The 26619-nt window shown below is 51.1% G+C and overlaps 1 protein-coding gene and 1 long non-coding RNA gene across 3 annotated transcripts in view; one reads left to right on the top strand and one right to left on the bottom strand.

Annotated features, from left to right (window-relative positions):
* MYO18B (myosin XVIIIB) overlaps positions 1 to 13652 on the top strand; it is a 45000-nt gene extending 31348 nt beyond the window's left edge. The window contains exons 40-44 of the mRNA XM_090152725.1: positions 4729 to 4862; positions 5320 to 5361; positions 5529 to 5690; positions 11360 to 12456; positions 13441 to 13652. Coding sequence (XP_090008851.1) covers positions 4729 to 4862; positions 5320 to 5361; positions 5529 to 5690; positions 11360 to 12455 — 1434 coding nt within the window. The 3' untranslated portion in view covers position 12456; positions 13441 to 13652. The remainder of the gene's footprint in view (positions 1 to 4728; positions 4863 to 5319; positions 5362 to 5528; positions 5691 to 11359; positions 12457 to 13440) is intronic.
* Positions 13653 to 16602: 2950 nt separating this feature from the next.
* Positions 16603 to 23190, bottom strand: LOC149915523 (uncharacterized). Of its 2 annotated transcripts, none has more exons than XR_016472089.1 (5): positions 23131 to 23190; positions 18964 to 19075; positions 18703 to 18814; positions 17528 to 17728; positions 16603 to 16972 (listed from the first exon to the last, which is right to left on the bottom strand). It is a non-coding gene; the product is annotated as an uncharacterized LOC149915523 (long non-coding RNA). The 2 variants fall into 2 exon arrangements; XR_016472090.1 differs by having other exon boundaries at positions 17528 to 17724.
* Positions 23191 to 26619: the final 3429 nt, after the last annotated feature.

Here is a 26619-nt window from a genome sequence, read left to right as displayed (position 1 = left end):
CACGGCACAACAGCCCGTGAACAAACTCGTGGCAGATGTGGGGGCTGGAGCAGCCTGGAAATTTGAGGTTACCCATCAGCTGCAGGAGGGTGGAGGGGGGGGGTTCCGGGGACCCCCATGGAATTGCTCTGATTGCACTTCCCCAAGCATCACAGGAGAGCTGAGCTCAGGCACGCTGAGCAGCAGGCATCAATAGTTAACAGAGAGCTATTACAGCTCTGCTCCCACTAAATCCCCCATCTATTATAGATACTGCATAAATTATTCACTTAACATTACTTAAGTCATGGTCTGCACCTAACGATTTTTTTATTTAAATAAACAGTTGCAAGGCTGTGCACTCACCAGGCACTGTTGGGGCTTAAGAAGCTCACAATGGGATATGATCATTGCTCAGCTGCGGTTGGGAATGGGTCTTGTTTTCCGGGGTCCTGAGAACTACTACCTCTACATCAGGTTTTCCTTCTCACAGCTCTGTCAGAACTGGAGGCTCTTAACATTGTATTAACCCCCATCCCCATACCTCTGGTGGGTCTCAGGACAGCTGTTTGTCCCTCACTCATTCTGGACCCAATCGGGGCAGCTGGGAGGCAGGCGCTGTCCGTGGTGCTGGCGCTAAGCTGCAGCGGGGACAGCACGGCGCAGGGGTGGGCAGCACCCGTCTAATGGGTGGCACCCAACCCATAGCAGGGGGATGGAACTAAACGGTCTTTAAGGTCCCTTCTAGCCTAAGCCATTCTATGATTCTGTGACAGGAGCTGAGGAGCTGCCTGCCAGGCAGATGGCTCTGCCTTATGAATTTTGTAGGAAGAATGAGCTCTGAAAGCATTCAAGTCCACGCACCATCACATAGAGGGACGCAAGTTTTCTAATGGTGGGGGCAGCTCTTGGCCTTGACTGTCTCTGTCTTTTCTTCAGTTTCATGTCCTGAATTTCTCCCAAGGAGCTGCAGCTCCTCTTGCTACACAGCAGAATCTGAGCTGTGGCATGCAATGAGGGGTGGATTTCAAAGCTAGAAACACTGGGGAGTGTGAAACCAAGCCTGGGTCTCTTTGGTCATTACTATTCTCATGCACTTGTGCTCATCCCAACACATGAGCCCTTGCCTCAGCAGGGCAGGGAAGGATGTAGGGCTCTGAGCCACACTGCTGCACCACAACGTCTTGTAAATTCAGCTGCCTTTAATGAAGCTGTGAAATTCATCAGTGTAATAATTAACTACTTCCACAGAAAATCAAAGTACAGATGCTAAAATATTCTTCACGTAGATATTTGTGGACTTTTTTGAAGTTGAGAGTCACAGTGTAAATAACCATGTTTAAGGTTCCTTTGATGGAAGATAGCCTTTGTACTTGCAGCCCTGTTATTACCAAGCAGTCTAGAAAGGTGTAGCATATCATAGCCTGGTATTTTTTTATTATTATTATTATTTGCAAACTTTAAGGTTGGGTTTATTTGGGCAGTCCTAGTGAAGCTGAGAAGGGAAATAGGGGAAGTTTGTGCTAATGGCCACAAGCCCAGCCTTCAGACCACCTCGTTGCTGCCCCACAGTCCCTGCCGCCCTTCTTCTGGGTCCTGCGGCGTTGTTCTTTCCCTTAAATGCCAATGGTTTAGGCTAAGAACTATAACAAGGTCACCCAATGGAGCAGCCCTTTGAGGTGAGTCTGGGTGATGGGAAGTGGTGGGTGATGCTCCACTGTACATGCTGATTAGCTGTGCCATGCAGTGGGCATGTGATTTCTGCTTTTCCATTGGAGCAGCAAATTGCCCAGGAAATCATCAGCACTTAATGGCTGCTAACAACACTGACAGTGCTGCTGGTGTCGGGGCCCCATCCCACTTGAGACTGCAGCCGTGGAAATGTTGTCACTTCAAACTTTGCGAGAACCCGAAAGCTAATTACTTAATTAAAAAAAATAATGATTGATGAATACTGCAGGTGTATGCTAAGTTATTCAGATAGCAGCAATCCAAATTGGGCTAATTAGATTACACTTCACCTCGGGTGGATGAGAATGCGGCAGTTGTGTTGTGACAGCAGAGCTACAAACATGGAGCAGAGATGCGGCGCTTGGCATTCTGCACATCCCAGTAACTGCTTTGCTGCTGCTTTTGCTTATCTCTTCCTAACTTATCTTCTAAGAAGTTTGGGGTTTGGGTGCTATGTGCTGGGTCGATTCATGTGCTGATGTGTGTCCATGGGAAAACCTAGTATGGGATTGTCTGCAAAAGCAGGCAGAAGATATGTTTTATTTATTGATGATAAAATATAGATTAAGCAGATGTTTCTGAGCAAGGTGGGCTGGTTTCTGCTGCATCTGAGGGGTTGATTAGATTGGTGAAGGGCTCAGCTCTGCATGCTGGGAGCAGGGTTCAGCTATTGGAAACTCATAGCGTCGCAAAACAGTAGGGCTCGGAAGAGGCCTCTGGGGATCATCCAGTTCTCTTACCCCAGGTCCAGCAGTGCCTGGCCCAAGCAGTTCCACTTGTGCTGCCTCTGCACACAGTGCCAGGCTCTCCTCACATGAGGGGCAGACTGTGATTTTTCTCAATAGAGGCGTTCACGCTTTTTTCCTTTTCCCTTTTCAGCAACGCTTGGAAGCTCTGCCCATGTGCAGATGTTACCACTCAGACCCATTGCTGTACTAACAACGAAATGCTCTGTGCATTTACATTTAGATTGAAACAACACGTGTCAGAGGTGTCTGATATCTTCCTGAGACAGCAGTGGGCTGACATTGGGATGTTTATTGTCAGCTTGCATCATGAAGATAATTTTTTGCATTCAAAATCTAATTATATTGACATAATTATTCCCTTCCATGAGTATGTTGTGAATTGCTCTCAGCTCTGCATGGCACTGTGCTTTGTGTTTGATCAACTTGGTACCTGTGGCAATGGCCAAAGTGCCACTGCTGGAAGGATCCTGTTGTAGCAGTACCATGTTGCCTGAGCACTGCACTCTCCTTTAGGATCAGGAATTCTCGGCTTCCAGGTCATCCCTGAGCCTAGCAATCTGGGGGTTTTGCTCCTTGTCAAGGACCCACATCAGCGCCTGCTGGGTTAGCAGCAGCAGAACAGGGAAGAGGAATTAAATGCAGGTAGCAAACTACATACTTCATTTGTGCGGTATCCTGGAGCCAAAGATTTAGCTCCATAGAGGCTCTTATCAGCCTTATCAGGTCTTGGGAGTGCTGAATTTTGGGAATCTTCTTGGCAGTGCTCAGGGTGTCATCGGTATTTGCACCTATCCAGAAGCAATGGCAGTACGGTGCAACTCTAGCTGGGCTATTTCTCTGCTTGTTTTTATGAACTGGAATGCTCTTCCCCTCGGGTCCGGCTGCCTGGTGATCCCAGAGCTCCTGTTATTTGCTCTGACAGCCCACTGGCTCCCGCACTGTGGCCTGTCGCAGCCCACGCTGCAAATCATCTCTCACCTTGTCACCACCGAGATGGCAATTTTACAGCTGGCAGCCTCAATCATGTCGAATTTGCAGTTTGCGCTCCCTCTTCTTTTCTCCCTATCATGTGATGGTTTAGAAAACTGCACAAAGAGTTCTTTTTGGGTTCACCCTGGGAAGAGCTGACATCAGATGAGGATGGGTCAGGCATCCCTGATGCTGCGGGTGTTGCCAGGCCTGCAGTGTTTGTTGTGTTGTGCTGCTTGTCAGGGCTTTCCTCCCTGCAATTTAAATTATAAATTAAACTTCTGGCTTTCTTATAAGCTGGTGGTATCTCTGGAAAGTGCTTTGTTTCTAAGCAGGTGAGCTTAGAACTCGCAAAGTGTGAGTGGCCCCAGCAGCCTCCCATAGTATCCAGCCCCACACTATCCTATCCCTGGGAGCTCTGGAGCTCAGTGCTCAGTGCCCAGTTCTTTGGGATGTGCTGTGCAGGGAGAGATGCTCATGCATGATATCATGCTCAGGCATTTGTTATGCTGGGTGTCACACTGTGATTTAGCAGTGAGGCAGCAATGCCCCAAAATCTCTGCATGAGCACAGTGCAGCTATCGTGGTATGCATCTGAACCATTGCAGTCTTTGCATGCCCCTCAGCACAGTGATGGGAAGTCCCACTTTGTAGGAAGGATGCATGGCTTGGAGCCCAAGGCTCTCTTCAAAGTTCCTTCTATTTCTTGTCCAGGTTTTATGCTCTGTGTTGGGCTGTGCACACAAATGCTGATCTGGCACTCAAGAAGATGTCACTTTTTAGTGATTATCCATCTGCACTCCCCGATAATGCACTGCTACAGCCATGCATCTCATGGAATCATGGAATCTTTAAATCAGAAGGGACTCACAGAGGCCATCTGGTCCCACTGCTTGCAGTGCACAGGGACACCCACAGCTCCTTCAGTGCTAAGAGCTCCATCCCCTGACCTTCAGTATCCCCAGGTCTGAGGGACTACCACCTCTCTGGGCAACCTTTGCCAGTGTTTTGGTTCTTAGCATAAAGAACTGGTTCCTTACATGCATCCAAAGCAAAGGTTCTTCATTCTGGAGACACACACTCATTTTTTCTGCATACCAATTTTTGGTTTCTCCTTATGTTCTGCCCTGAACTCGTTACTGTTTGCTCATTGCTATCAGTTTCCTCCTGAGGTGTGCTGGCCAGCGACGCAGTGGGACACCCCACTGCATGAGTGTTGCTCATTATGTAGGATAGGGCATGCATTACGTGGTGGGTTTGCAGGTGGTGGGTTGGGAACTGATGCAGTGTGGTCCTACAGGAGCAGCAGTTGGCCGAGGCGGCGGCGGCACGACAAGGGCTGCAGGCAGACCTGGGCACGGCCATCCGGCGCATCGCCGACCTGCAGCTGGCCCTGGAGGAGCTGCGCGCCAGCGATGACAGCGATGCTGAGAGGTAAGGGGGGAAGGGTGAGCTAGAATCCACAAGCTCAAAAATTCACTCCTTCATTGTAAGTGATTTCCAATACAATTGGCACATTACAGCGAGGTGAGAAGTGCTTCCCGGCAGTGATGTCCTCAGTTGCCACACTTGGCAGCAGTACAGTTTTCTGGTCCATATCCTTCCCCAGTGCAGGCAGTGCCTGGTGCTGCTGCAGTTGCTGTGCACTGGGCTGGGATCGGAGGAAGCAGGAAGCAGAGTGGGGGGTTGTGGCCATGCGATGTGCTGGGAACGGCCCTGATCACTGCTGCCTGGAAGGATGTAACCTGGCTCAGGCATAGAACTGCTGCCATTCTGTCAGCAGTGGGTTTTGACACTTCTCACTTGGAAAGGTTTTGCAGGTTTTGCCAGTCTCACACAGTGACTTCTGGGAGGCTGTGCTGTTGCTGACTCTGTTGTCTGCTGTTTGCAGCGTGCAGACGGCGCGGGACACGCTGTGCTCCAGGAGAGAGACGTGAGTGAGCTCTGTGCGGGGCTGAAGGAAAACCCCAAAGGATCTCATCCAGCCTGAAACTGGAGCAGGGCTGCTGGGGGTCACTGTTCCCAATGAGCTGCAGGATACAGAGGGTTCTGCTCCCAAACTTCCAGCCTGACACTAACAGGGCTCTGCTCTTCCCACAGGGATGCCTGCTCCAGCGCTGGCTCTGTGCTGAGCCTGGAGCCCACAGAAAGCCTCTGCTCCTGGCCAGGCTCATCTATAGGCTGGTCATCCCCAACCGGTGGCAGTGTGGCTGGGAGCATCTCGGCGCTGTCCGTTGGCAGCCGCAGCACCCAGGGCCTGAGGTAAGGGACTGCTTGTGGGGATTGCACCACTGTTTTTTGTTCCAGATGAGATATCTTCAAAAATTTTAGGAAAAAAGTCAATTTGTGAAAACCACTCGCAGATCAGCCCAAACACTTTAACAAGAGCCTTAAGTTATCAGCTTGTTAATTCTTAGCAATGAGAAATACATGCCACCTCCTGTTTTGCACAGCACATTGTGTTCGGGGTGGTTCAGCGAAGGAAAGATGTTGATTGGCTTAGAGCCTGCAAGGCTCCATGCCTGACGTCTGCAAGAATTTTGCAAAGCTGAGTACTTTGCAAGTGGAAAGCAGTAAAGGAGACCCCAGGGCGGGCACAGGGGTGACCAGAGCATGGCACAGGCCTGTGGCATCACTTACCTGTTGAGTAGTGTATATGTGACAGCAATGAAAATGTGCCGGGGTGGCGTGTCCCATCCAGTGTGGACAAGAGGTGGGAGAACTGAGGGAGCTGAGGTTGCAGCATCCAACCAGGGGAGGCCAGATGAAAGCCACTACATCAAAACCATGCTTCAAGCGGTGTAATATCCCTTGATGTGTTCTCCAGAGATAATTTAAAGAGGCGATGCAGCCTATTTGAGGATTTGTATGCCATATGCTCGCTTTTTGCTTCTGAAGAAACAGTATGCATTTATACAGTTTTAATATGAAATATGTTAATTTCTGACAGCAGTGCTGCCGGGCTGTAAGCAAGCTGGAGGGTGGCCCAAGTGCTCATGTGGCTGAACTGCTCGGCTGTGTGCCATGCAGCACAGGGATGTGCAGTGACATCCGCCCTGCACCATGGCCAGCACTGCACACATCCTTGACAAAACCCCTTCTTGGTGTCACATGTGTATAGCAGGTGAATGGGATGAATTTTGTAGTATACCAAGGTTGGGTAGCTCCATCTCAGAAAGGTGGTGGTGGGTGCAGAGAAGGCACCTGGCTTGCGTGGCGCTGGGGAGGCTCTGCTAAGCAGCTGCACGTCCTGTGCTGGTGCAGCATGGGCTGAAACAGCTCCAGGGCATGAGCCCTGAGTAAGGAAGGTGTTTCCCCTATTTTTCATGCATGGATGTGCCAAATGATAGCTTTGTAACAAACGGGAGAAAGGTTTTTTATGTATCATGTGCTCTTGGCATTGGCTGCTGCAGGATGTTGCAGCCAGCAGTGTGAGCAGATGGAAGGATGAGAGTCAAGCAGGGCTGGGGGTTGCTGCCTGCAGCATGGGGCTCGGGTGCCCTTCCTGTGGTGGCCCCAGGGGTGGTGTACAGGGACAGGCAGCACAGGAATGGGAGCTCTGGGAGCAGTTGCTGGGCTCATCCCCCTCAGCACCACTTGACATCCTTTGCTCCAGCTGATCCAGCTGTGGTCCTAAGTGCATGGCAGTAAATCAGAAGTTATGTGTTTGTATTTGTGAGATGAAGTATACTGGAATTATAATAAAAAAGCAGATATGTAGGCTTGGGAATTAATAAAAATAACTTACTGGACTGACCATGGCCACAGTGAAAGGAAATTTGCACCCAGACCTGGATATAATGTGGCAACTGGGGTTTGTGAGAAGGCCAATTGTAAATCTCAGTGTGCTGGCTGTGCTTGGCTTCAGTTAATCTGTGGTGGAAACATTAGAGAGGAGTCAATATTAAACGCAACAAGCAGAATAGGAGAGGCAAGGTAATAAAGACGAGATCAGCACAATGAGCTCTTCCGTATCAAGATTCCTTTGTCTTACACGAGCACCCAGCAATGACAAATGAATCTGCCTAGCGCTCACTTCACAGTCGTACACATGGGATGTTTCCTGAACAAACAGCTGTCAAAAGCCAGGGGAAGGAATATAAGGCTATTACTGTCAGGGTAGTGCACAGACAGGAGAGACTTGATTAACGCATTCTTTAATTCTCTACTATTTAAATGCCTGTACAAAATGTTGGACAGCAGGGCTAAGCCTCACTAAGCATGACACATTGCGGAGCTGGAATAAGCCTTCCATTTTTCATTAGGAAGCAAATTCCAAACTCAATGGGCTGATCCTGCTGCTTGCTGCAGAACGTCCCTGCAGAGCTGCTGACCCCGAGGTGCAGGCAGGGACACCCCAGGGCCAGGCACAAGGCTGGGCTCTGCCGTGCTGATTTTAATTGCGTCGAAAGCAAATCATTGCACTGAAAGCTGGGAGCTTCTGTAGATGATGGTGTGGTGAGAAAATCCTTTTCTGACGGAAATGAGGCCAATTTCTTCTCTCTCCCTGGAATGGAGTTATCTTGGCTCTATTTATGAGTTACCAGGAAAAGCATCCGAGACGCACTTTTATGCCTGGTCATGTGTTGCAGTGCATGTGTGGATTTTATTGTATAAATTATTTCAACTACCATAATTGTAATCATGTTAATTGCTGTGTAATCTTCACTAATTATTGTTGTATGTCATTTGCTTTGGTGTGAATGGCATATTACAGAGTCCCGTTTGGCTCACAGATGCCTCAGAGTTCTGCATGAGGCCCTATTTTTGCCCATGACTTAGGGAAATCTCTGACACCTGGCAACCAGCAGCGCTTTGCTGGGTGGTTGCAGCGTGGTTGAAGCATGGACAGAGGAGGACTGCTGCAGGACAAGGCTGTCTTGCATTCATGCCTGGCTTTTTCAGAGTGTAATTAATAGAATATGAGGTGTAACTTCAGTGCCTTTGTGGCACCAAGGCGTGCAGCAGCAGGGGATGAAGTGCTGGTGGCTGGCGGCAGCCAGGAGCCTTGGGGATCTCCATGGAGCACAAAGCTGGGAGCTGCTGCAGAAAGGCACGTCAGCCTCATTCGTGTTCTCCCCGAGAGAAGCACACAGTGTGATATTTTGATCTCAGATATGGATCTTTGTGGTGGTACCTCCAGGTTTTGGCAACATTGCTTCCTTTGAGGAGAAGCGCTAACAGCTTTTGTTGGAAGGACTCAAGTGTTGTAGGTGCTGGAAAGAAAGAGGAAAAGTGTCAAACGCTGAGCAATCCCTGCAGTGATTTCCTATGGCACAGCACACAGCTGCCTGCACGCAGTGGCTAAGCTTCAGCCCTTCTGCTGTGGGGCAGGGGTGGGTGAGCTTGAGGCAGACACAACACTTTGCCACCCCCTGGTATCAGGTTGGAGCTGGGGGCAACCGCTGTGCTGACTGCCACCACTTCGCTTCAGCCTGTAAAGATTTTTATAAAAATAGTAACTGTCCATCTTGTGGAGCAGGGCGATAAATAGCAGAGTGCAGACTGGCTGTGTTACAGCCCATTAGGGTTTCTTACCTCTTCAGTTCCCTTTTATCTCGGTCTTAAAAACCAAAGCAACACATCGAAGCTGACTGTTTAATTTATGAAAGTCAGTCATGCAGCAGTCAGTTTACAATATTATTTAGAAACACAGAGAATGATTGGAACAATTTCCATACAAATTCTCTCTGAAGGATTACACTAGCTATTTAGGTAAGATGCAATTTAGGATCCTAAAACCCAGCATTACCAAAATGTCTGAAGCCATTAATCAGCTGGACGCTGGGTGCAGCGGCGCGGGTGAGTCCTGGAGGTTGCTGTGTTCCACGAGATTAAAACTGTGGTTAATTCCCTTTGCATTGGATAATCAAGCAGTTCAGACCCACTGATGAGCTGAGGGCACTGGGGGCTGGAGGAACATAGAGTGTCTCTGTTATCCCATTGCTCCTGCAGTTGCTTCCCTTCCCTGGCCATGGAGTTTGTGTTCAGTCCCATGTAAATTATTTCACGGGTCAGCAGAGCCTGCTCTGCGCTCGTCCGGTGTTGTCACCAGGATTATCCACTGTCACCCCGTTCCCATGGCAACCCGAGCTTTCCCTGGGCAGGATGCTTTATTACTGCCGATGGAAAAACCTGATGGTTGCTCCTACACTCCTGCTGGGCTCACCAAGGTTTGTTTGTATTTGGGTTCTGCTGCTTTACTTTGCCCTTTTCTCTCTCTTTTCCTCTTTTTGGTACCAGACAAGCTTAGACCCAGACATCCTTCTCATTGCAGCTGGTTTCAGAGTCCCCTTGGTGCTTTCTAACCCTTTTAATGGGGATTCTTATGGGGTCCCTGTGCCCAAGACCAACCACAGTGCTTGTGTGTGTCCAACTTCCTGGTCTCACCAGCACGTGGCTGGGAGTGAGCAGCCTATAGTTAGTAACTGGCTATCATTGTGCTAAAATTACACCGCACACAGCTCTACAGAGATGCTTCTTTGTTTCAGATGTGCCCTGACAGCGTGGCCCTTCTCCTTTCCCTGTAGTGGCACAGGCAGAAAATACATTTTTTCAGCCCTTCAACTGAAAAGATGAAGGGGTGAGGGTGCAAAGTGTCACACCTGGGGTTTAATGACACCGAAGCCACAGTGATTGCAGCCCCTCCCCAGCTCTGTGAGGACAGGAACAGGCTTGATGCAGAAAGCCCTTTTGCAGTATGCACCAAGACCTGGCCCCTTGAGATGAGAGGGCATTTGCTGTGGGAACACTCCCCAACTCCTGTCCCATAAGAACTGCTCAGTGCCATTGGACACTTTGGTGAGGGACCAGTAGTGCCCAGGGGAAGGAGGGAGTGCCCTTGTTTCTACTATCCAGCCACTCTATCTCCATCCCTGTCATGTGAGGCTGGGAACAGTGCCACTGCTGTAGTGCCAAGAAGCAGGGTGGTGGCAGGACCACGGCTGGTCCTGGCCACAGACCCACTGAGGTCAGTGTGGAGGGATGGCCATGTTGTGATGTTGGTGATTGCTGTTGTTGTTACCCTTTCTGCTGTTGCATGTCTGCACTCTCTAAAAGCTGCAATCCTGGTAGCAAGAGCCATCTGTGCAGAGCTGATGCCATTCCCTGGGTAGAACCATGCAGAAGGCTGCGTGAGCCCATTGGGGTGAGGGCTGCGTATTTCTGGGTCAGAGTGCTGTTAGTACCAGTGGGTGGTGGGGCTCGCCCTTGATGAGCACACAGTGCCCACACCAGAACGTTTGCATCACGGTTGCTTGCAGGGTGAGCTCCCTCCCCACACGATCACTCTCACTTCTGCTCACTTCTGACAGCTGCTCTTCAACGAGCAGATTTGTCCCCAGTTTGCATTTGCTTAAGGGGTGAAAACATGTGCTGTGGGCAGAGGGCAGGCCCAGTGCTGCCTGGCAGGGTGATGTGCTGCTGTCCTGCTGTCCTCAGAGCCCCTCTGCAGGGCAGACCCCGCATGGAGTTCATCCTTCAGCTCTGCTGTTGTGCCCTGCCCAGGGCCGGCCTTTGTGCTGCTCCTGCACTTCCCTGTGGTTTTTGCTATCTGGAAGAGCACCCTGCAGTAACGTTAAGAAGCATTCGGTTTGTTCAATGAGTTGGTTTCATAAAATGTGAGCATAAATTTGGCTTAGGCAGAAAGAAAACAAATCCTATATATTGCTATATATAATATGACGAGAAGAAAGGACATTTGGAGGTGTGTGTTGCTTTGGCAGAGTTAAAGCGGATGATGCCATACACTGTATGCCACAGTTAGCTGGTTTTGTTTTACTCGGAGTTATTTAAAGACAAAATCTTTGGGCACTGCTGAACTTTTTGTTGCTGCAGTGAGTTTTTTTCTGAGATTACCATGCAAATATCAGCTTTTTGCCCCTGCTGGATGGTATTATGGCAGCTTAAACTAATGGCACTCTGTTCTGCAGGGGGAGCAGAGACACCACAGAGCCTGCAGCCACCCGGCCGGGCTCCTCCTTGAGCACCACGAGATCCGTTGATGCTGCTGCAGACATGGGGAAGGCTGTGAGCCCTCTGCTCAGCGCGAGGAGACGGGAGTATGGAAAACCTCCCTCAGACAGCGTGGAGCTGACGAGCCCGCTGGATAAACCCGCAGCCAGGTCCCCTCTGCCCAGCGCCTCGGCCGCGCTCTCTGACTACGTGGGGGAGCTGCGCAGGAGGAGGGCGGTGGAGAAGGAGCAGGGCCCGCTGCTGGAGGACACCACGGCCCTCCCCATCTACCGCACCACCGGAGCCGCGGCCCTGCGGCGCAGCAGGCCTCGCCTGGGGGACGCGGGCACCGAGCTGCCCGGGCTGAGCGATGGAACCGACGGCGGCCTGCCGCGCTCCTCCAGCCTGCGCAGCCTGGCCCAGCAGCCGGGCGAGCCCACGCTCTCCCCAGTGCTGAAAAGAGCCTCCAAATTCGGCTCCTGCGATTCCCTCCTGCTGTCCCTCGGCGGCCCAGAGCTGCTCGGGCCGAGGCCGTGGAGGAGCTGCCTGGAGCCGTCAGCCGAGGAGGACGGGCAGGCTGCAGGCTGGGCCTCGCCGGGCACCGGGCTGGGAGAGGGGCTGGGGGGAGACCCCTGTGCCTGGAAGATCCCCACCCTCGGCTTTGAGAGGAGAGCCAGCACCGAGCTGGAGGAATTCCTCCCGGCCATTCGCAAGTCCCGCTCCACCAGCAGCCTGGCCAAGCCCGGCAGGGACAGGAAGGACGGCCACCGGGCTCTGACTGTCCGCTTCCAAGATGAGGCCATGGTGGGCGATTTGGCATCCTCCAGGAGCAGGAGTGTGGCACAGCCTGGCCTGACCCCCGGCAAGGACCGATCCGACTCCTCCTCGTCCTCGGGCTCCATCCTCTCCTCCAGGAGCACCGACAGCATCAAGCAGCGGCCATGGAGGTCGGACGGGGAGGGCTGCAGCGGGAAAGGCAGCACTGAGAGCAGCAGGGAGAGCCACCGGGCAGAGGCAGAGGGCAAGGAGGATGACGTGAGCAGCATCATGAGGAAGTACCTGGGAAAAGAGTGAGGTAACAGCACCGAGCCATGAGCCCCGGTGCTCTGAGCTCAGAGCAGCGATGGCAGCTTTATCCCCAAGCTGCTGCCTGGGCCCACTCTGCGTCCTCTGGGTCCTGCCACACAGCCCCATAGATAGCCCTCAGCCCTGTGTCCTCTGGGCTTCCTGCCTGGACACCAAAGGTGACCCCCTCTGCAGCAGGCAGCTCCAGCTCCCAGTCAGGCTACGTCCTGTAGTTAGCAATTGCCTCTGACAACCACTTGGATCCAATTTTCGGATTACAACTGACACTTCGAGAATTAGGATTTATTACTGCAATCCAGGTTTGAAAGCAAAGTCCCTAATGAATGTGCCACAACTGTAATTAAGTGTTTAAAATAGATTAGGAAAACATTTTGTAAAACCATTGCCTTTAGACGAACTTATTGGGTGTCAAGCTGTGACCAAATTGACTGAGCCAACAAAAGAAGGGAGCGCGTGTTAATAAAACATTTCTTTCCAGGAAGCAATATTTGCATAATGCAATGTCCCACTTTCCCAGACTTTGTCACTGTAACAGCAGTAACTGGACTCTGTGCTTTGTACAAGTGCGGAGCCGCCAGCAGGCAGAATCCCATTCCTCTTTTGGAAGGGCACCTGATAGGAAATATGCAATTCAAACAGGGGCTGAATGAGGTTCCCCAAAAGTCATGAGTTTTACAGCTGATGAGACTTGTGGCTATAATCATAGCACAGTTTCTGCACGCTCCTGCTCTATTCTGCAACACCATGGGGGTTCTCAGGATTAGCTCTTTCTCTTACAGTCTCCTGGCTGCCCAAGGTGTCTCGTTCCATTGTGGCACTGCGCAGAATTAAGCAACACAGCTGAAGGATGTTTTTGGGTCTTGGTGTGAAATGCAATAACGGGAGTGGAGTGTGAGGGCCAGTCAAACTGAGCTGCACGTTGAAGAGCACGCAGTACAAGCTTCCTCTATTTATGCTTTTCTTCTATTTTTAGTTTCCAGAAGCTGATTCTTCATCTGAAGTTTTATAATTCCATACAAAACTGAAGCTGGATACATCTGTGGTTTCATGACCTTTGCCTGCTGGGACATCTTCTGGCCACGCCCCACCGCCACGAAGGACAGCATGCAGCACCTGTTGCAATGGGAAGCTGTATTCCCATGTCTGCTTGGTTTTTACACAATAAAATTTTTGCTTCTTCACCCCGAGCCTCCTCTTGCCTTGCATTTCCATGCAGTGTCACTAGGTATGTGGAGGGGCACGGAGTGCTCCCAGCTCTACTTCTCAAAGTACACCTGTTGGCAGGGACGTCCCACCATACCCTCTGTTTGCTCCTGACCAGCTCTTCTTATAGTCACAATCCAATTCCCTAGAAGAAACCCCACATTTATTCATCTATGGGGTGTTTGTGGCACAACTATACAGGTGCACGCAGCACTCTGCTTCCCATCAGTGCTTGGCTGGAAGGCTCTCACCGGGTTGCACAGCCCCCTGTGACCTTCTGCCTTTGGAAAGGCAAATTGGGCAGTATTCAGCATTCAGTCATGCTTTTTGGATTCCTCCCATTCATTTCTAATTTAAACCAAACCATGGCAGCAAGAAACATTTTCCTTGTCACAGATGAATGCAAAACCTTCGTCTCTGGGTTCCCGTCAGCAGTTTGCTCAGCCCTGTGTGCTCTGTAAGCAGTTTCTCACTCCCAGCAGCGCTGCAATGCCAGCAGCACACACTGATACACCGCTGCGTCCCAGGCACAAGGTGACAATCCCCACGCACAGGCATTCCTGGCCACTCACGAGCTCTCAGGATAGGAGGTATGTGTGCCATTCCAATTACTTCAGATGTTTACTCAGCCTTGCACTGTGCTTTTGGAAGCGAGGGTCCTGCTTTTGGCACAGAAGTACATTCACAGCAGTCCCTGCAGAGCACCCATGAAACACGTTTTCTGCGAGCATGTTGAAATCTCTCGGAGCTCAGTGCAACCCTGTTCAGAAACAAGTGTATGGTTGTTGTTTTTAATCCTTTTCTCCCTTGAAACTGGCACGCTGAACTGCAGCACACTGTGTAATCATTACAGTCCCTGCAAGTTCACAGATTAAGTGAAAGACATCTCTTCTCCAGTCCTCTCTGCATAAAGCAGGCAACTCAAAGAGGAGAAAAATAATTTACAGAAATCCTGTGCTCCCTTCTGTGCTTTCAAATGCAAAAAGAAAAAGCACAGATTGTGCAGTTTGGAAGAGAGATCTCTGCAGTCTGCCCTTCCATCTTGTAAGAACATTTCCTTAATACTATGCTCGAACAAAAACTTCTGGGAAAAATCTGACTAAGCTGCAGTGGGCAAGCTTGGCAGGGGTGACAATTTAGAATCATGAAGGTTGGACAAGACCTCCAAGATCATCAAGTCCAACTTCTCCCTGATGAGACTCTTGGTCTGAGTGCTGCTCTGGTTTGCTCTCTAAAGAAGTCTGACCCACAGACATGGGATGGGTGAGGTGTCAGCTTGCAGCTCATTCTTAAGCTAACATCACTACATGTAAATAAGTCAATGTGCTCAAAGAGCTGCATAAACTGCTCATTATTGGGTGGAGGCAGCAGAGATGATTCCTTTGACACTAAGCTTTGTATCTGGAATTACTACACCATGCTGCTGCGGTGTTTGCTGAACATTAAGCTGTTGCTATTTAAACCTGCAGAAGGAAAGCAGATTTGTGTGTAATAATATACAGGACTCGCTTTTTTTCTTCTTTCTGCTTTTGCTTTGCAGGACACAAAGGAAATTGCTCTGTCACTTGAAATGGCTCTGCACATCCTTTAGCAGGAAAAACAGCGCTCGGACTGAAAATTTTCAGCCTGAGTCCAGAGAATTGTTTGCCCTTGAAACCCTCTGTGCAGCGGAGATCTGTTCTCACGGGCAGTGAGAGAGAGCGATCTGTCAGCTCTGGCCTGCAATAAATCCACGGCTGCACAGCGCGGGGTGCAAAGTGCCTGTTAGCTGCACCGTCCCTATTGCACACAGACACGTAACCAATGGGCAGAGCAGCAGGTCTCGGCACGGGGTAGTTTATAGCCTGCAGTAGGACGACAAGAGTTATTCTCTTTACCCCCGTATTTCAGCTGCCTTTATCCCGGAGCTGCTGCTTTGTTTTTTGTACTGCCTGGATGTGGTGCTGCCAGAACATATCGGGGCTCCTGCAGGCTCCAGGAGCCCCTAGCTTGGGGACATCCCCATGTGTCACCCTCAGAGGTAGGTAGCTACATCACCCCATGTGCTGCTGGGGGGAACAGGGAAAACCGGTGCTTCCCGTGGGGCTGATGCATGGCAGGGAGATGCCTGCAGATCAGACAAAGGAGCACCAAGCGACAGAGGCTGCCAAGTTTCTAATTAACATAATTAAAACGTGCTCTTTTCTTCCAATGGATGTGCCTTCTGCAAGCATCCATCAGAGCAATGAGCTCTATAAAGAGCTCCTTCCTTTGCAAGATGCCCATAATTCAAGACTGACAGTGTCCACATCCATCCTGTTGCTGACTGCGGCATTAATGGATGCTGGCCTGGCTGTTCCTGTACTGTCAGAGGCTCCTGCCTTGACATGTCCCTTCCCTAAGGGATGGGGAACTGCAAGCTGTGAGCTCATGTGCTTCCCTACATGGGTCACCAGGACAGGGATGTTCAATCCCATGGTTGGCACTGGGACTGGCTCCCAGGTCCCCATCCTCCCCCAGTGCAGAAGCAGCAACAGGCTCTGGTAGCAGGGAGACGCTTTGTGGTCTCCTTCTTCACTCTCAGGGAAGTCAGGGAATCACATTTATAATGCTTCCTAATTACGAACAGGGCATATAAGATTCTTTCCAAACAAATAAGCTGCCTTCCCCCTGCGCCTCCATCCCAGTTGCCTCTGGAAATGCTCTGCTTTGATACTTCACTCTTCTTAGTGCCACTGCAGAGGTGCAGAGGGGCAGCTCCTTACCCTGCACAGCTGCTGCAGCCTAGCAGAGGGATGCACGGAGCTGCTGGGCTCATCCATTGCTGGTGGCCCCGAGGAGACAGAGGATGGGGGCATTTTCCACGCCCATGTTGCTGCCAGCTCACCCAGCGCCACTGGATTCAATTTCATGCCTATTGGATGCACCAAGTTAATACCAAACAACTGCCGTGCACAGAGCTTCTCTACCAGTTAAACGTGTCCCATCCCCTGCAGGTAACCATCAGACGGGTGTGGGGATGTGCTCTGCAGCAACAGGGAGCTCTGAGGCTGTGTGAGGACGCACTGCTGCATAGCACAGCAGAGCGCAGCCCAGCATGGCCAAGGCTCTCATGGAGCAGAGTTGTTCCTCCCTGATTCGCTGTCAAGCTGCTCGTCTGACTTGAAAGTGATGTATTTCTTTGAATTGCAGCCCTGAAAGAACAGCCAGAGCTTAATTACAGCAAAAGGGCCTTGTGCTTGTGCGGCACATCACAAAGCAGCTGGTGAGAAAGTTTCCACAATAGGAACCCTTCCAGAGTGACGTCCTGGCGTCAGGGGGCCCTGGAAAAGATGGAGAATTTAAAGGGAAGAAGAAAAGAGCAGAAGAAAATAACCACATCGAGGTTCATTTGCATTCCTATTGCAGAGCTTCAGCCTTGCAATACACCGAGGGCATCGCATTGCCATTCCCAGGCGATGGGGCAGCAGTGCTGAACGCTGCAACCCTGCATCCAGCCCTTCCCTGCACTGGGGCTGGAGCTCTGCACCCCTCAAACCCTTCGACTCAATCATCACTGATCGCAGTTCGGAGCCCCGAACAGCCTGCAAATTAAATTATTTATTCATATAAAATGTGCTTACAATCGCAAAAGGGATTCACTTAATTGAAAGTGCAGCCAGCATTTTAATAAAACCATAAAAGGGTGAAACGTGCATAAATGCAGGAAAAGTGTTTAATCTCAGAGAGATTGCTTGATGTTAGAGAGCGCATTCCGCTCCCAATATAGCTAAGCAAATAATATTGAGATCCCACGAGCAAAGAGATATTTTTATCTTTTCGCTCAAGCCCTGGGTTTAAATTTGACATTATAATTATGAATTATACTAGTTCATTACCATAGCTACAGATGGCTTTGGCCAGCCTGCAGATCACATTGCTGGTGACTGTTGGTGTGCTTTGCCTCCATCCTGGAGCCGGGGACTCTCTGCTGCAGCTGTGCCATGCGCCGTGGACACACCATGCATGAAGGGTCAGCAAGGGAAACTGCCTGTGCTTGGGTCGTCATCAGTTGGATCATAGCTGTGGGATGAACCTGGCTAATGATGAAGGGAACACCTGGCTGATACGCAACACCCAGCTGCCTTGGCAGTTCCTGAGGTAGTGCTGGCTGAAGGCAAATGTGGCTCCGTGATCAGCCCTACACCAGGTCCCAGGGGCAGCACATCCTCCTTGAGGGCCCTAAGAGCTCCCAACAGCCATTAATCCTTTTTCTTGTTAATACCACGGAGCAGCTTGTCAGGGCTGCCTGCTTTCTGATGAATAATACAGTGCAGCGGGGAGGCTGCGGGGAATTATGTAGCAGCTTTAATTAGCATGGAAGCACAGGACATGGACAAGATGGAGAGGATTGAGGATGTGGGGATGCTGCAGGGTGTATTGGACAGACCATGCTTCTGGAGAACTCACTGCCCTATGCAGCCCCTGAGCCTCTGACACAGGTCTGTCCCTATTATGGTAGGGTCATGGCCATGGGAAATCTCAGCAGGACAGATCCCTGCTCCTGATGGATCCCACTTGGTGCACAGTGCCCTGGGAGCTGCTGCTGCCACAACCCTAGTCTAATTTTGTGACCGGTGCTAACACAGCTGAATTACTGTGGGAAGAGTGAGGACAGGATCTGGCTCTCACTTTTACAGGGATTAACCGAGAAGCATGCACAGAAATCCCCCAACAGCATGGCCTCATGCCCTCAGTACAGAGTGGTATCACTGCTGGGCCACAGCAGTGCAATGCTCAGTGATTGCTGGAACATAGGGCAGCAGCAGGGAGGTGTGCTGGCAGGGGTCCATCATGCAGTGTGCATTGTGGTGGTTGGGGGGGATGCCCCCACCCCATGGGCCTCGCTTAGGCTCTGCCCAGCCCGCAAATCCCTGGGGATTTGGCAGCGATTAGGGGCATTAGAGGCAGCCTCATAGGGGTGACTACTTTGACTTTGCAGGTACAGAGCCTCCTGCTGCTGGTGAGGCCCTGGAGGAATTGCTCCAGCACTGCCTTTGGCTCCTGGGCTCACCTCAAATCCGTGAGCTGGAGGGGAGGAGTTTGCAAAGGGTGACACGTCTTCATCCTCTTTATTAAGCACAGCACAGCTCAGTTCATCACAGAGCACGCTCGGCTGGCATCCACTGATAAAAAAAGAGATGGACAACTTTGGAAATCACTGCAGCTCGCAGCTGAAATTCCACACTCCTCTGTTAGCAAAGCTCACAGCTGAATTGCAAAACCTCCAGGCTCTATGAGGCAGTGTGTGTCATCACAGCCCTAACGAACTCACCTTGCAGCATCAGAAGGTGGGCAGGAGCACAGCACCAGGAAACTCCTCTCCAGAGTCTGCTCCCGGGGAAGAAAGCCATTATTTAAAGCCATTATTTGTTGCGTGGGCTCTCCTGCAATAAAGCAGGGGTGCGGAGGTGGGAAGGAATTACTTTTGTATTTAATCATGCAGTAATTACCGGAGTGTGATTGACTTTGCTGCCTCGTCTCTGGTAGCAGGGGCAGCCAAATGGAGGAGCTCAGGCCTCAGTGCTTCAGCCACCCTCACCCAAAAGCTGCTCCTAAGGCTATGGGGTGCTGCAGGACTGGGGCTGACCACTCAACACAGGTTCCCTTTGCTGCTGCCAGGCTTAGCCCAGCAAATCGCTCCCAGCACAGGGCACACGTGTGCAGCGTGACTGCTGCTTGTTCTTTACCAACCCAGGAGCCGAAATGAATTGCAGCTATACAATGAAGAGTCACTTTATTGCTAAGGCATTAGGCAAAGCTAATGTAATCTGAACTGATATTGAATACAAATCCTTGGCTGTGAGTCACCCTGCTCTTACATTGTGTTCTGTCGCGGAGGAACGGCGTGCCAATAGAATGCCAGGCATTAAAACAACAAGGTGGAAACAAGCTTTTCTTTCTCCCCATGAAAGACAGCCATAATGACAGCCAAATCACCCAATCATTGCATTAATTAATAAGTATTTGCAACCTCCTGAGATTGATTTGATCATTATAACACCAAGTGAAGCCTGAAGAATTCCTGGGGGAAGACCATTCTGATTTCACGTTCATTTTGGTTCTCGCTCACGTGCGAGAAAAGCAGCTCCAAGCCAATGAAGTACAGGAGCCCACAGAAGGTACAGTCCTGCATCTTCCTCATGTCACCCATTCCTGCAAGCAACATGAGACTTTTCATCAGCCCTTCCCAGCCCAGGCACTGGGTACCCAATATACACAGGAGGTGCTGCCAGGAAAGATGATTACAGATGCCACATTTGTGCACAATGCAAAATTAACAACCATAATAGCATTTTGTACTGATGGAGCATCATTCATCTCTGGGTAAGAATGCATTCTCACAGACATTGATTAATCTCTCCCCCTAAACACTCCTGCAAGACAGGTGCTATTGATGCACAGCGCTAGGCACGACTTAGAATCAAGCATGGGCTTGTGCTGAGCGTGGAAATTTCTGCTGCTCACTGTACCTGAGGTCAATGCTAATGCAGTCCTCAATCCAGCAGCCAGCTGGAGCCACAAAGTCCCCCTTCCAACACATAGGGATGGAGAGGATAGGAGCAGTGCAGGCACCTGTCCCTGCAAACTTGGGACAGGCCCTGTGAGAACCAAATAAAGGCCAAATCAGCAGCTAGGCACAGGTGTTCCTACAGCAGTAACCCTTTGTGCTTTCTGAGGGCACATATTGCCCATCCCCACCACAACCAGGAGTGACCCTGCAGCCCCTGGAGCACCAGCACAGCCACCAGTGAACCCCAGAGCCACTGGGCACAGGGCTGGCATACCCCTCCTTCCAGTCCCCTGCGTAGTAACATGCTGCCACATTTGACAGCTTCCCTTATCTGCTGCCAGGCTGATCAGTTCTGGCTGTAATTTCATGCTGTTATAGGCAATCACACTTGTAAAGCAAAAACCATGTCTGTGTTTCATAGCCAACAACGTAAAGTCAGGTTTAAAGCACTGAGGAAGCCAGGTTGGCAGTTCCTTCTGTGTTCCATAGCACTGGAAGGGACATACTCCACAAGGCTGCACAGCCCTGCAAGGGTGCACAGCCCCAGCACTGCAGTGATGCAGGATGGCTACAGAGAGCTCCTGGTGCCTTCTGCTGCACACTCACCAGCCATGCCCAGGCACCAGGTGCCACATGCAGAAAGAAGAAAGGCAGGGAGCTGCCTGCCAAGGGGAGGGATGGGGGAAAGGAGCTCAGATGCTTGCGCTTTGCACTGGGCAGACAGAGTGCTAGGCAAAGCACGTGCCATGTGATTTGGGGAGGAAACAAAGCTCCTTCTGGTGCTCTCCATCTGGGCTGTAAGGTTGCCTGAGAAGAGAGGAAGGCAAAGTGCACCCAGAGTCCTGGTGCCCATGAGCCCTGTGCCACTGCTTGCTCGCCATGTCCCCATACCCCTGCTGCTTGAACCTGCAGCTCACCCAGCCAGGATTGGCTGCAAATCCTGCACTGGAGGATCCTAACTGCACCTATTTCACTTTGCTTTTCACACTTTGCATTTTTGAAGAACGTAAAGTGCAGCAGTATAAAATCCTCTGTCACGTCACTCAACACAGGGCCACTATGGGAGAAAGACAAAGAAAGAAGCCCTGCAGGCTTGGCAGCCCCTTGACTGGCTCCAGGGAACCCGGGGATCCCTGATCCATCTCAGTCCAGCTGCCTCCTGCTCGCCGAGCTGTGTTTTTAATTACTGCCAGGGTGAAGGATGGGGTTGCCACGGTGACAGAGCTAGCAGCTTCCTCGCCTCCGGAGCCCTCCCAGCCCTGGGGAGCATCCTGCTGAGCATCCCTTACCTCCTTGCTGTGTGTACCCCCATCCCCTCCATCAGGGCTGCCTGAACATCACTGGGGTGTCAGGGGGTGAAGGTTGCAGCTTTGGTGATGGCTTTCCCCCAGCATCCAAACAAACCAGCCCAGGAAGCTCTCTATCTGCAGCAATAATTGATACGAGCGCATGTTTTCAGGCAGGAGAACACCCCACCTCTGTTCCCACACACTCCGAGGGGAATTGCTGCTTTCAATCTTATTCATATTTATAACTCTTCACTTGGGCCCAGCCGGGCTCCTTGTTAGGAGATTTACAGCCACTGCTAGCACTCCTTCCAGGGCTCCTCTGAGCTGCAGGAGTTGATGCTATGCCCAAAGCTTTCCTGCAAGGATCCTCCCAAAGCCAAGCATCCCAGAGCACACCCCCCTGCAGGGACCCTGTGCCAGGGTGGGGGGCTGTGTCTGCTGCTGTTGTTTGCTGTCCCCCCAGCCCTGCCCCCCACATCTTAGGGGATGGTTATCGATCCAGTAGCACCCCGTGCTGTGCCTACAGCCTGCTGCAAAGCTTAATGAATTGATCAGTGAGCTCTCTGAGATCCCCAGATGGAAGAGCCGTGTAATTACCAAGCAGCATCCAGTGGTACTCAGGGTAATTGCAGTAACGACTGCAACGACTCCCCTCCCCAGCAGGCAGAGCACAGGGGTTAATGGGGAACTTTGCACAGCAAACTAGGCAGAAAGATTTGCATTTCTTGGAGAGAGCGAGTGAGCTTTCCCCGGCTAGTTGGTTTGTGTTTGCAGTACATTAGCTAATCTCATTTCAGCTTGCACAACATCTCCCATCGTGTGAATGCACACGCACACGCCGTGATGCTGAAGCCCTGCCAGGGCCCCGCACTCATTGCCTCTGCTCTGCCAGCTCCCACATGCAGCACGGGGCAGCCAGCACGGGGCCCTGCAGACTCTGCAGATCCCTGTTTACAGGGCTCTAAGCAGGCACTGGCATGCTAAACGCTGTGCTTTCAGAGGAGACATTTATATAGCAGCACTTAGCGACTGCTGGTGAGTTTAGTGCCAACCCCTCATCATACTGACACGCTGAGCAGTGTCACGTTAGAGCAAGGCTTGATAATAGCTCAGCATGAGTGAAAGGTTATGATTTTGCTAAGATCCCTGGTAAGTAATAGACCCGTGCTGGTGTCACGTGTTGAACACGCAACGCAATCACACGGCAGAAGCACGGTAGGACCAGCGACCATACAGGGCTGACCTGATGCCTGCGTGGGCATCGTGCATTTGGGGGCTTTTGTGCCAAGGCAATGAAGAGCATCCTGCCCTAAGAGCCTTTGGTGGGAAGAGGGAGGAGCTGGGGGCAGCAAATGGCTCCCAACCATGGGATCTACAGCCATACTACCAGCAAGGAGCTGCTCCGCTGCCAAGCTCTTACAAACCAATCAATTAAACCATCAAAGCTTGGGAGAGCAAAGTGAAACAGTATGGATTCTTCTTTATGTGAGAAGAGCTTTGGAACCAATCCCCTTCCCCCACAGTGAGAACAACCACCCTGTATAATCAATGTATATAAAGATGTTATAATTATGAAATAAACCAGAGAGCTTAGTTAAGCAGATTATAATAACAAAAAGAGAATAGATAGAACGCTTACCTGTATCCTGAGCTTACTGCAAAACTCCAAAGGAGGGATCTCCAGAAGAGACCCTTGTCTACTTGTAGTCAGCTCTTGGGTCTACGAGAGTTGGAGCCAGGCTCCACCCCTTCCAGCAGCACAGGTGAATTGCCTTCACCTGTGCTCCTGTGGCTGACTCATTGCTCACCTCAGGTGATCAATCAGAGGTTCAGGCCGTGATTCAGCAGTTCCCATACACACCCCAGTGCTGCCACTCCACTCCCCTTGGAGCTCTGCAGCTCTCCCATCACCTGTCCCCTGCTCCCAGCACACAGCCAGGCTTGTTGGAATCATTTACCCTTCGGGTTAACCTGCTCACACAGTGCTGACTGCCCTGCTAATCCCCTCCTTGTGAGCGCAATCACCGGATATTTTACATGTACCTGCAGATGATAAGCGAAAATGTGAAGCGGTGACAGAGCTAAGCACCGGTTCTTAAAGGATTCATTAATAATTCCTCCATTTGAAGATGATTCCTCACTGCTGTTTTTGGAGATCTGTGAATGAGCTCGTTCTTAACTCACTTCAGATGCACCGCTCTGATATGGATCATGCTGCTTTTCATGAGAATTCTGCTTGATGCCACATCAAATGCATTGCGACAACCTGCAGTAGCTCCGCAGACACCTTCCCCCCCTCAAATCCGTAATCTCTTCAAAGACCACAATCAGCTGTTGGACAAGAACCCAGTTTTCATAACACAGCCGTTGCTGTGCTCACTGTCAGCCATTCTTTCCCTCTTTTCCATTTCCCTTTGCCATTCCTTTGCCTTTGCCCACCGCACGACTGCATTGTCGAGATGCATCCTGTGGCACTCATCCCCAGCCCACATCCCAGAGACATACAAACCCAATCCATATCCCACAGAGACACTGATTGCAGAGCATGTTTTGGGGAAATTGTTTGGCTTTGAGGACAGTGCTCTCTGCTCAGTGCTGAGCCTGAGGCTGAGCCCATTTATATCGTGGGCGCAAGTGAAAGGTAAGTGCAGCAGGTGCAGCTAATGCAGAGATAATGCATCGCTCCCCTCTTGCAGGCAGATAAGGCTGAAGAGCTGCAGAGCTTTGCCTCACTGCAGAAAACTTCCAACAAAACTTCTTATTTCTTAAGGAGAAATTGCTAGATAGGACAACATCAATTCTGTGCACTCATGAATTTACAAATTCAGCTTTCTGTGTCAGGAACAGTATCTGGTGCAGAGTAACTTATCTTGCAATTTATATGGGAAGCAATGAGCAAATACCAGCAGCATTCTGGCGTGAATACCAATTTTGAACAAACACTGGGAATGGGGGCCCTGGTAAAAAAGCCTTCTCAGAGCAGGGCTCTGCTGGGCAGTGCAGGAGGCAGTTTGCTCTGCGCACTCCTGGTGAGGGCCTGTCAGGAAGGAGAACTCTTGCAGTGCTGCCCTCTCACAGACCCAGCCCTGCAGCCCAACCTGGTGGTGTGGTAAAAGGCTTTGCCATGCCAGGGCAAGAACTGTGCACAGCCACTCAAGGTGAGCATCTATGTTCAGGAATAATGGTGGTATCAACAAGGCTGGCAGGGTTCAGCACTTCGTGAGCTGCAGTTAACTAAGTTTTGAACGATGCACGTGGGATAAAACAGCGCCAGTGCCCTGTGTTCGGGCTGTGGAACAGAAGTGCCAGGGCTCAGGTGAGTGCTGCAGCCCCACTGCATGGCCAAAGCCTTTGCACTGCTGATGGGATGGCCCTTGGGGGTGTGCCTCTGCCAACCCACACAGCAACCCGGGGAGGCCTTGCTCTGCTGTGGGGCTGATGCTGCAGCCATGGAGCCCTCCAGTTCCGCTGCCCCATCCCTGGAGCGGCTTTGTTTCCCCTCCAAATCCCAACAAGCAACAGAGAGCCTATTTTTGAGCCAGGCAAAGTCTTCTCCTGTCGCCAAGGAACAAGGGCTTCCCTCCTGAAAGGCCCCCAGCTGCGTCTGCGGGCACGCGCTAAAAGGGGCTGGAAACGCGCCTGGCCTCAGCTCAAACCCCCATTCAGTGTCCGTGTTTGTGAGGCAGAGCAGGGCTGCAGAAGCCAAGGGCTGGAGTGGCTCCGCCATTCTGAGGGACAAAGGGCTTTTTTTGCCCCAAAACAATATTGCCACTCAGCAGAGATGTCCCCCAGTCAGCAGAGCCTGCGGATCGTTCCTCAGAACTGTGATTCAGCACCGGTGCGGGAGGCATCAGCAGTCAGCCCCAACCCCGTGCTGGGCTACAGGAACCTGGCTGCGAGGCAGGAGCATCCACGAGTGATGCCCAAGCCCAAAGGAGCAAGGCCTTCCTTTGGCCAGCACTGCTGCTGCCCTGCGAGGCTGCGATCGACGGGTGTGACTGCAGAGCCAACGCAGCATTGCTGGGCTGCTGCATCCCCATCATAAAAATAAATGAGAGATTGATTTTCCCAGCGGTCTGGAATCTACATCGCTCCCACTGATCTCACCCAGTGGCATTGCCAAAACGGTGGGGCTGAGCTCCTCCAGGCCACCATATGTCCTCCAGCAGCCACTGTGCGGGCAGTCCGGCAATCCCCTCCCTGCATTACTGGGGGCAGAGCAGCAAAACCACTAGCTGGGTAGCTCAGAGCTGGGCTTCAGGAGCAACTCAGAGAGCTGAGGAGCAGAGCAATGCCTGAATCTCTGCTTTGGAGCCCAGGGCTTGTGGGTTCAGTACATCCCCACATGGCTACAGACCCACCCCAGAGCCAGGGAGCGGCACCGCTGCCCTTCTCAGAGCGCCTTATCTTTGAGCTGCTCTTGCTAAGTCACATCTGACTTAATTATGGTAATTAAGATTGACATGAAGACACGATTAAAATGTGAAATTTGAATTAGCTGTGAAACTTATCTGAATTTTTAGCATGCTCATTGATTTTCTTCCCTATTAATCAAAGGTCCAAGGTAGCCTCTGATGAAAATGGGGTTAATTAAAGCGATGCCCACTAAAATGGCCTCAGGAGATGCTCTTCTTTATTTTCTTTCAAATTCCCTGAGCACTGCCCAGGGAGCAATATCCATTTCTCCTTTCCTTGCACAGAGTTCTGGGGCTGCCACTCCTGCAGGGCAGTGCCCATCACCGTGCACTGCCCATCCCAAACTGTGCACACAGGCTGAGATCTGGGCTCTGTTGCTCTCTCTCCCCCCCATCACCAACTTCTGCCACTTAGAGGGCATTTTTGCCTTACTAATTCCCCCTTATCTTTTTTTTTTCCATTTTTTTTTTTCCCTCCCTGTTACCATGGCACTGATGTTATTATCTGGCTATCTTTGGAGTTTACTACAATGCAAATGAACACAATCAAAATCACTCAAGGAAAACTGCTGAACGAGAGACAACTTTTATCTGTGATAAGTGCAGGTCGGGAGGGAGGGCGGGGATGGAACAGGGTGAGCAGAGCACACATACTGCCACAGATAGCTTTGTTATCCCAAATTAAACCTCTGGGCAAGCAAATCCCACTTTGG

This window comes from Phasianus colchicus, chromosome 18, assembly GCF_987193195.1.
Source record: "Phasianus colchicus chromosome 18, bPhaCol1.hap1.1, whole genome shotgun sequence".
In the NCBI taxonomy this organism is placed as follows: Eukaryota; Metazoa; Chordata; class Aves; order Galliformes; family Phasianidae; genus Phasianus; species Phasianus colchicus.
The sequence above is the reverse complement of the archived record's forward strand: the minus strand, read 5'-3'. Positions and strand labels throughout refer to the sequence as shown.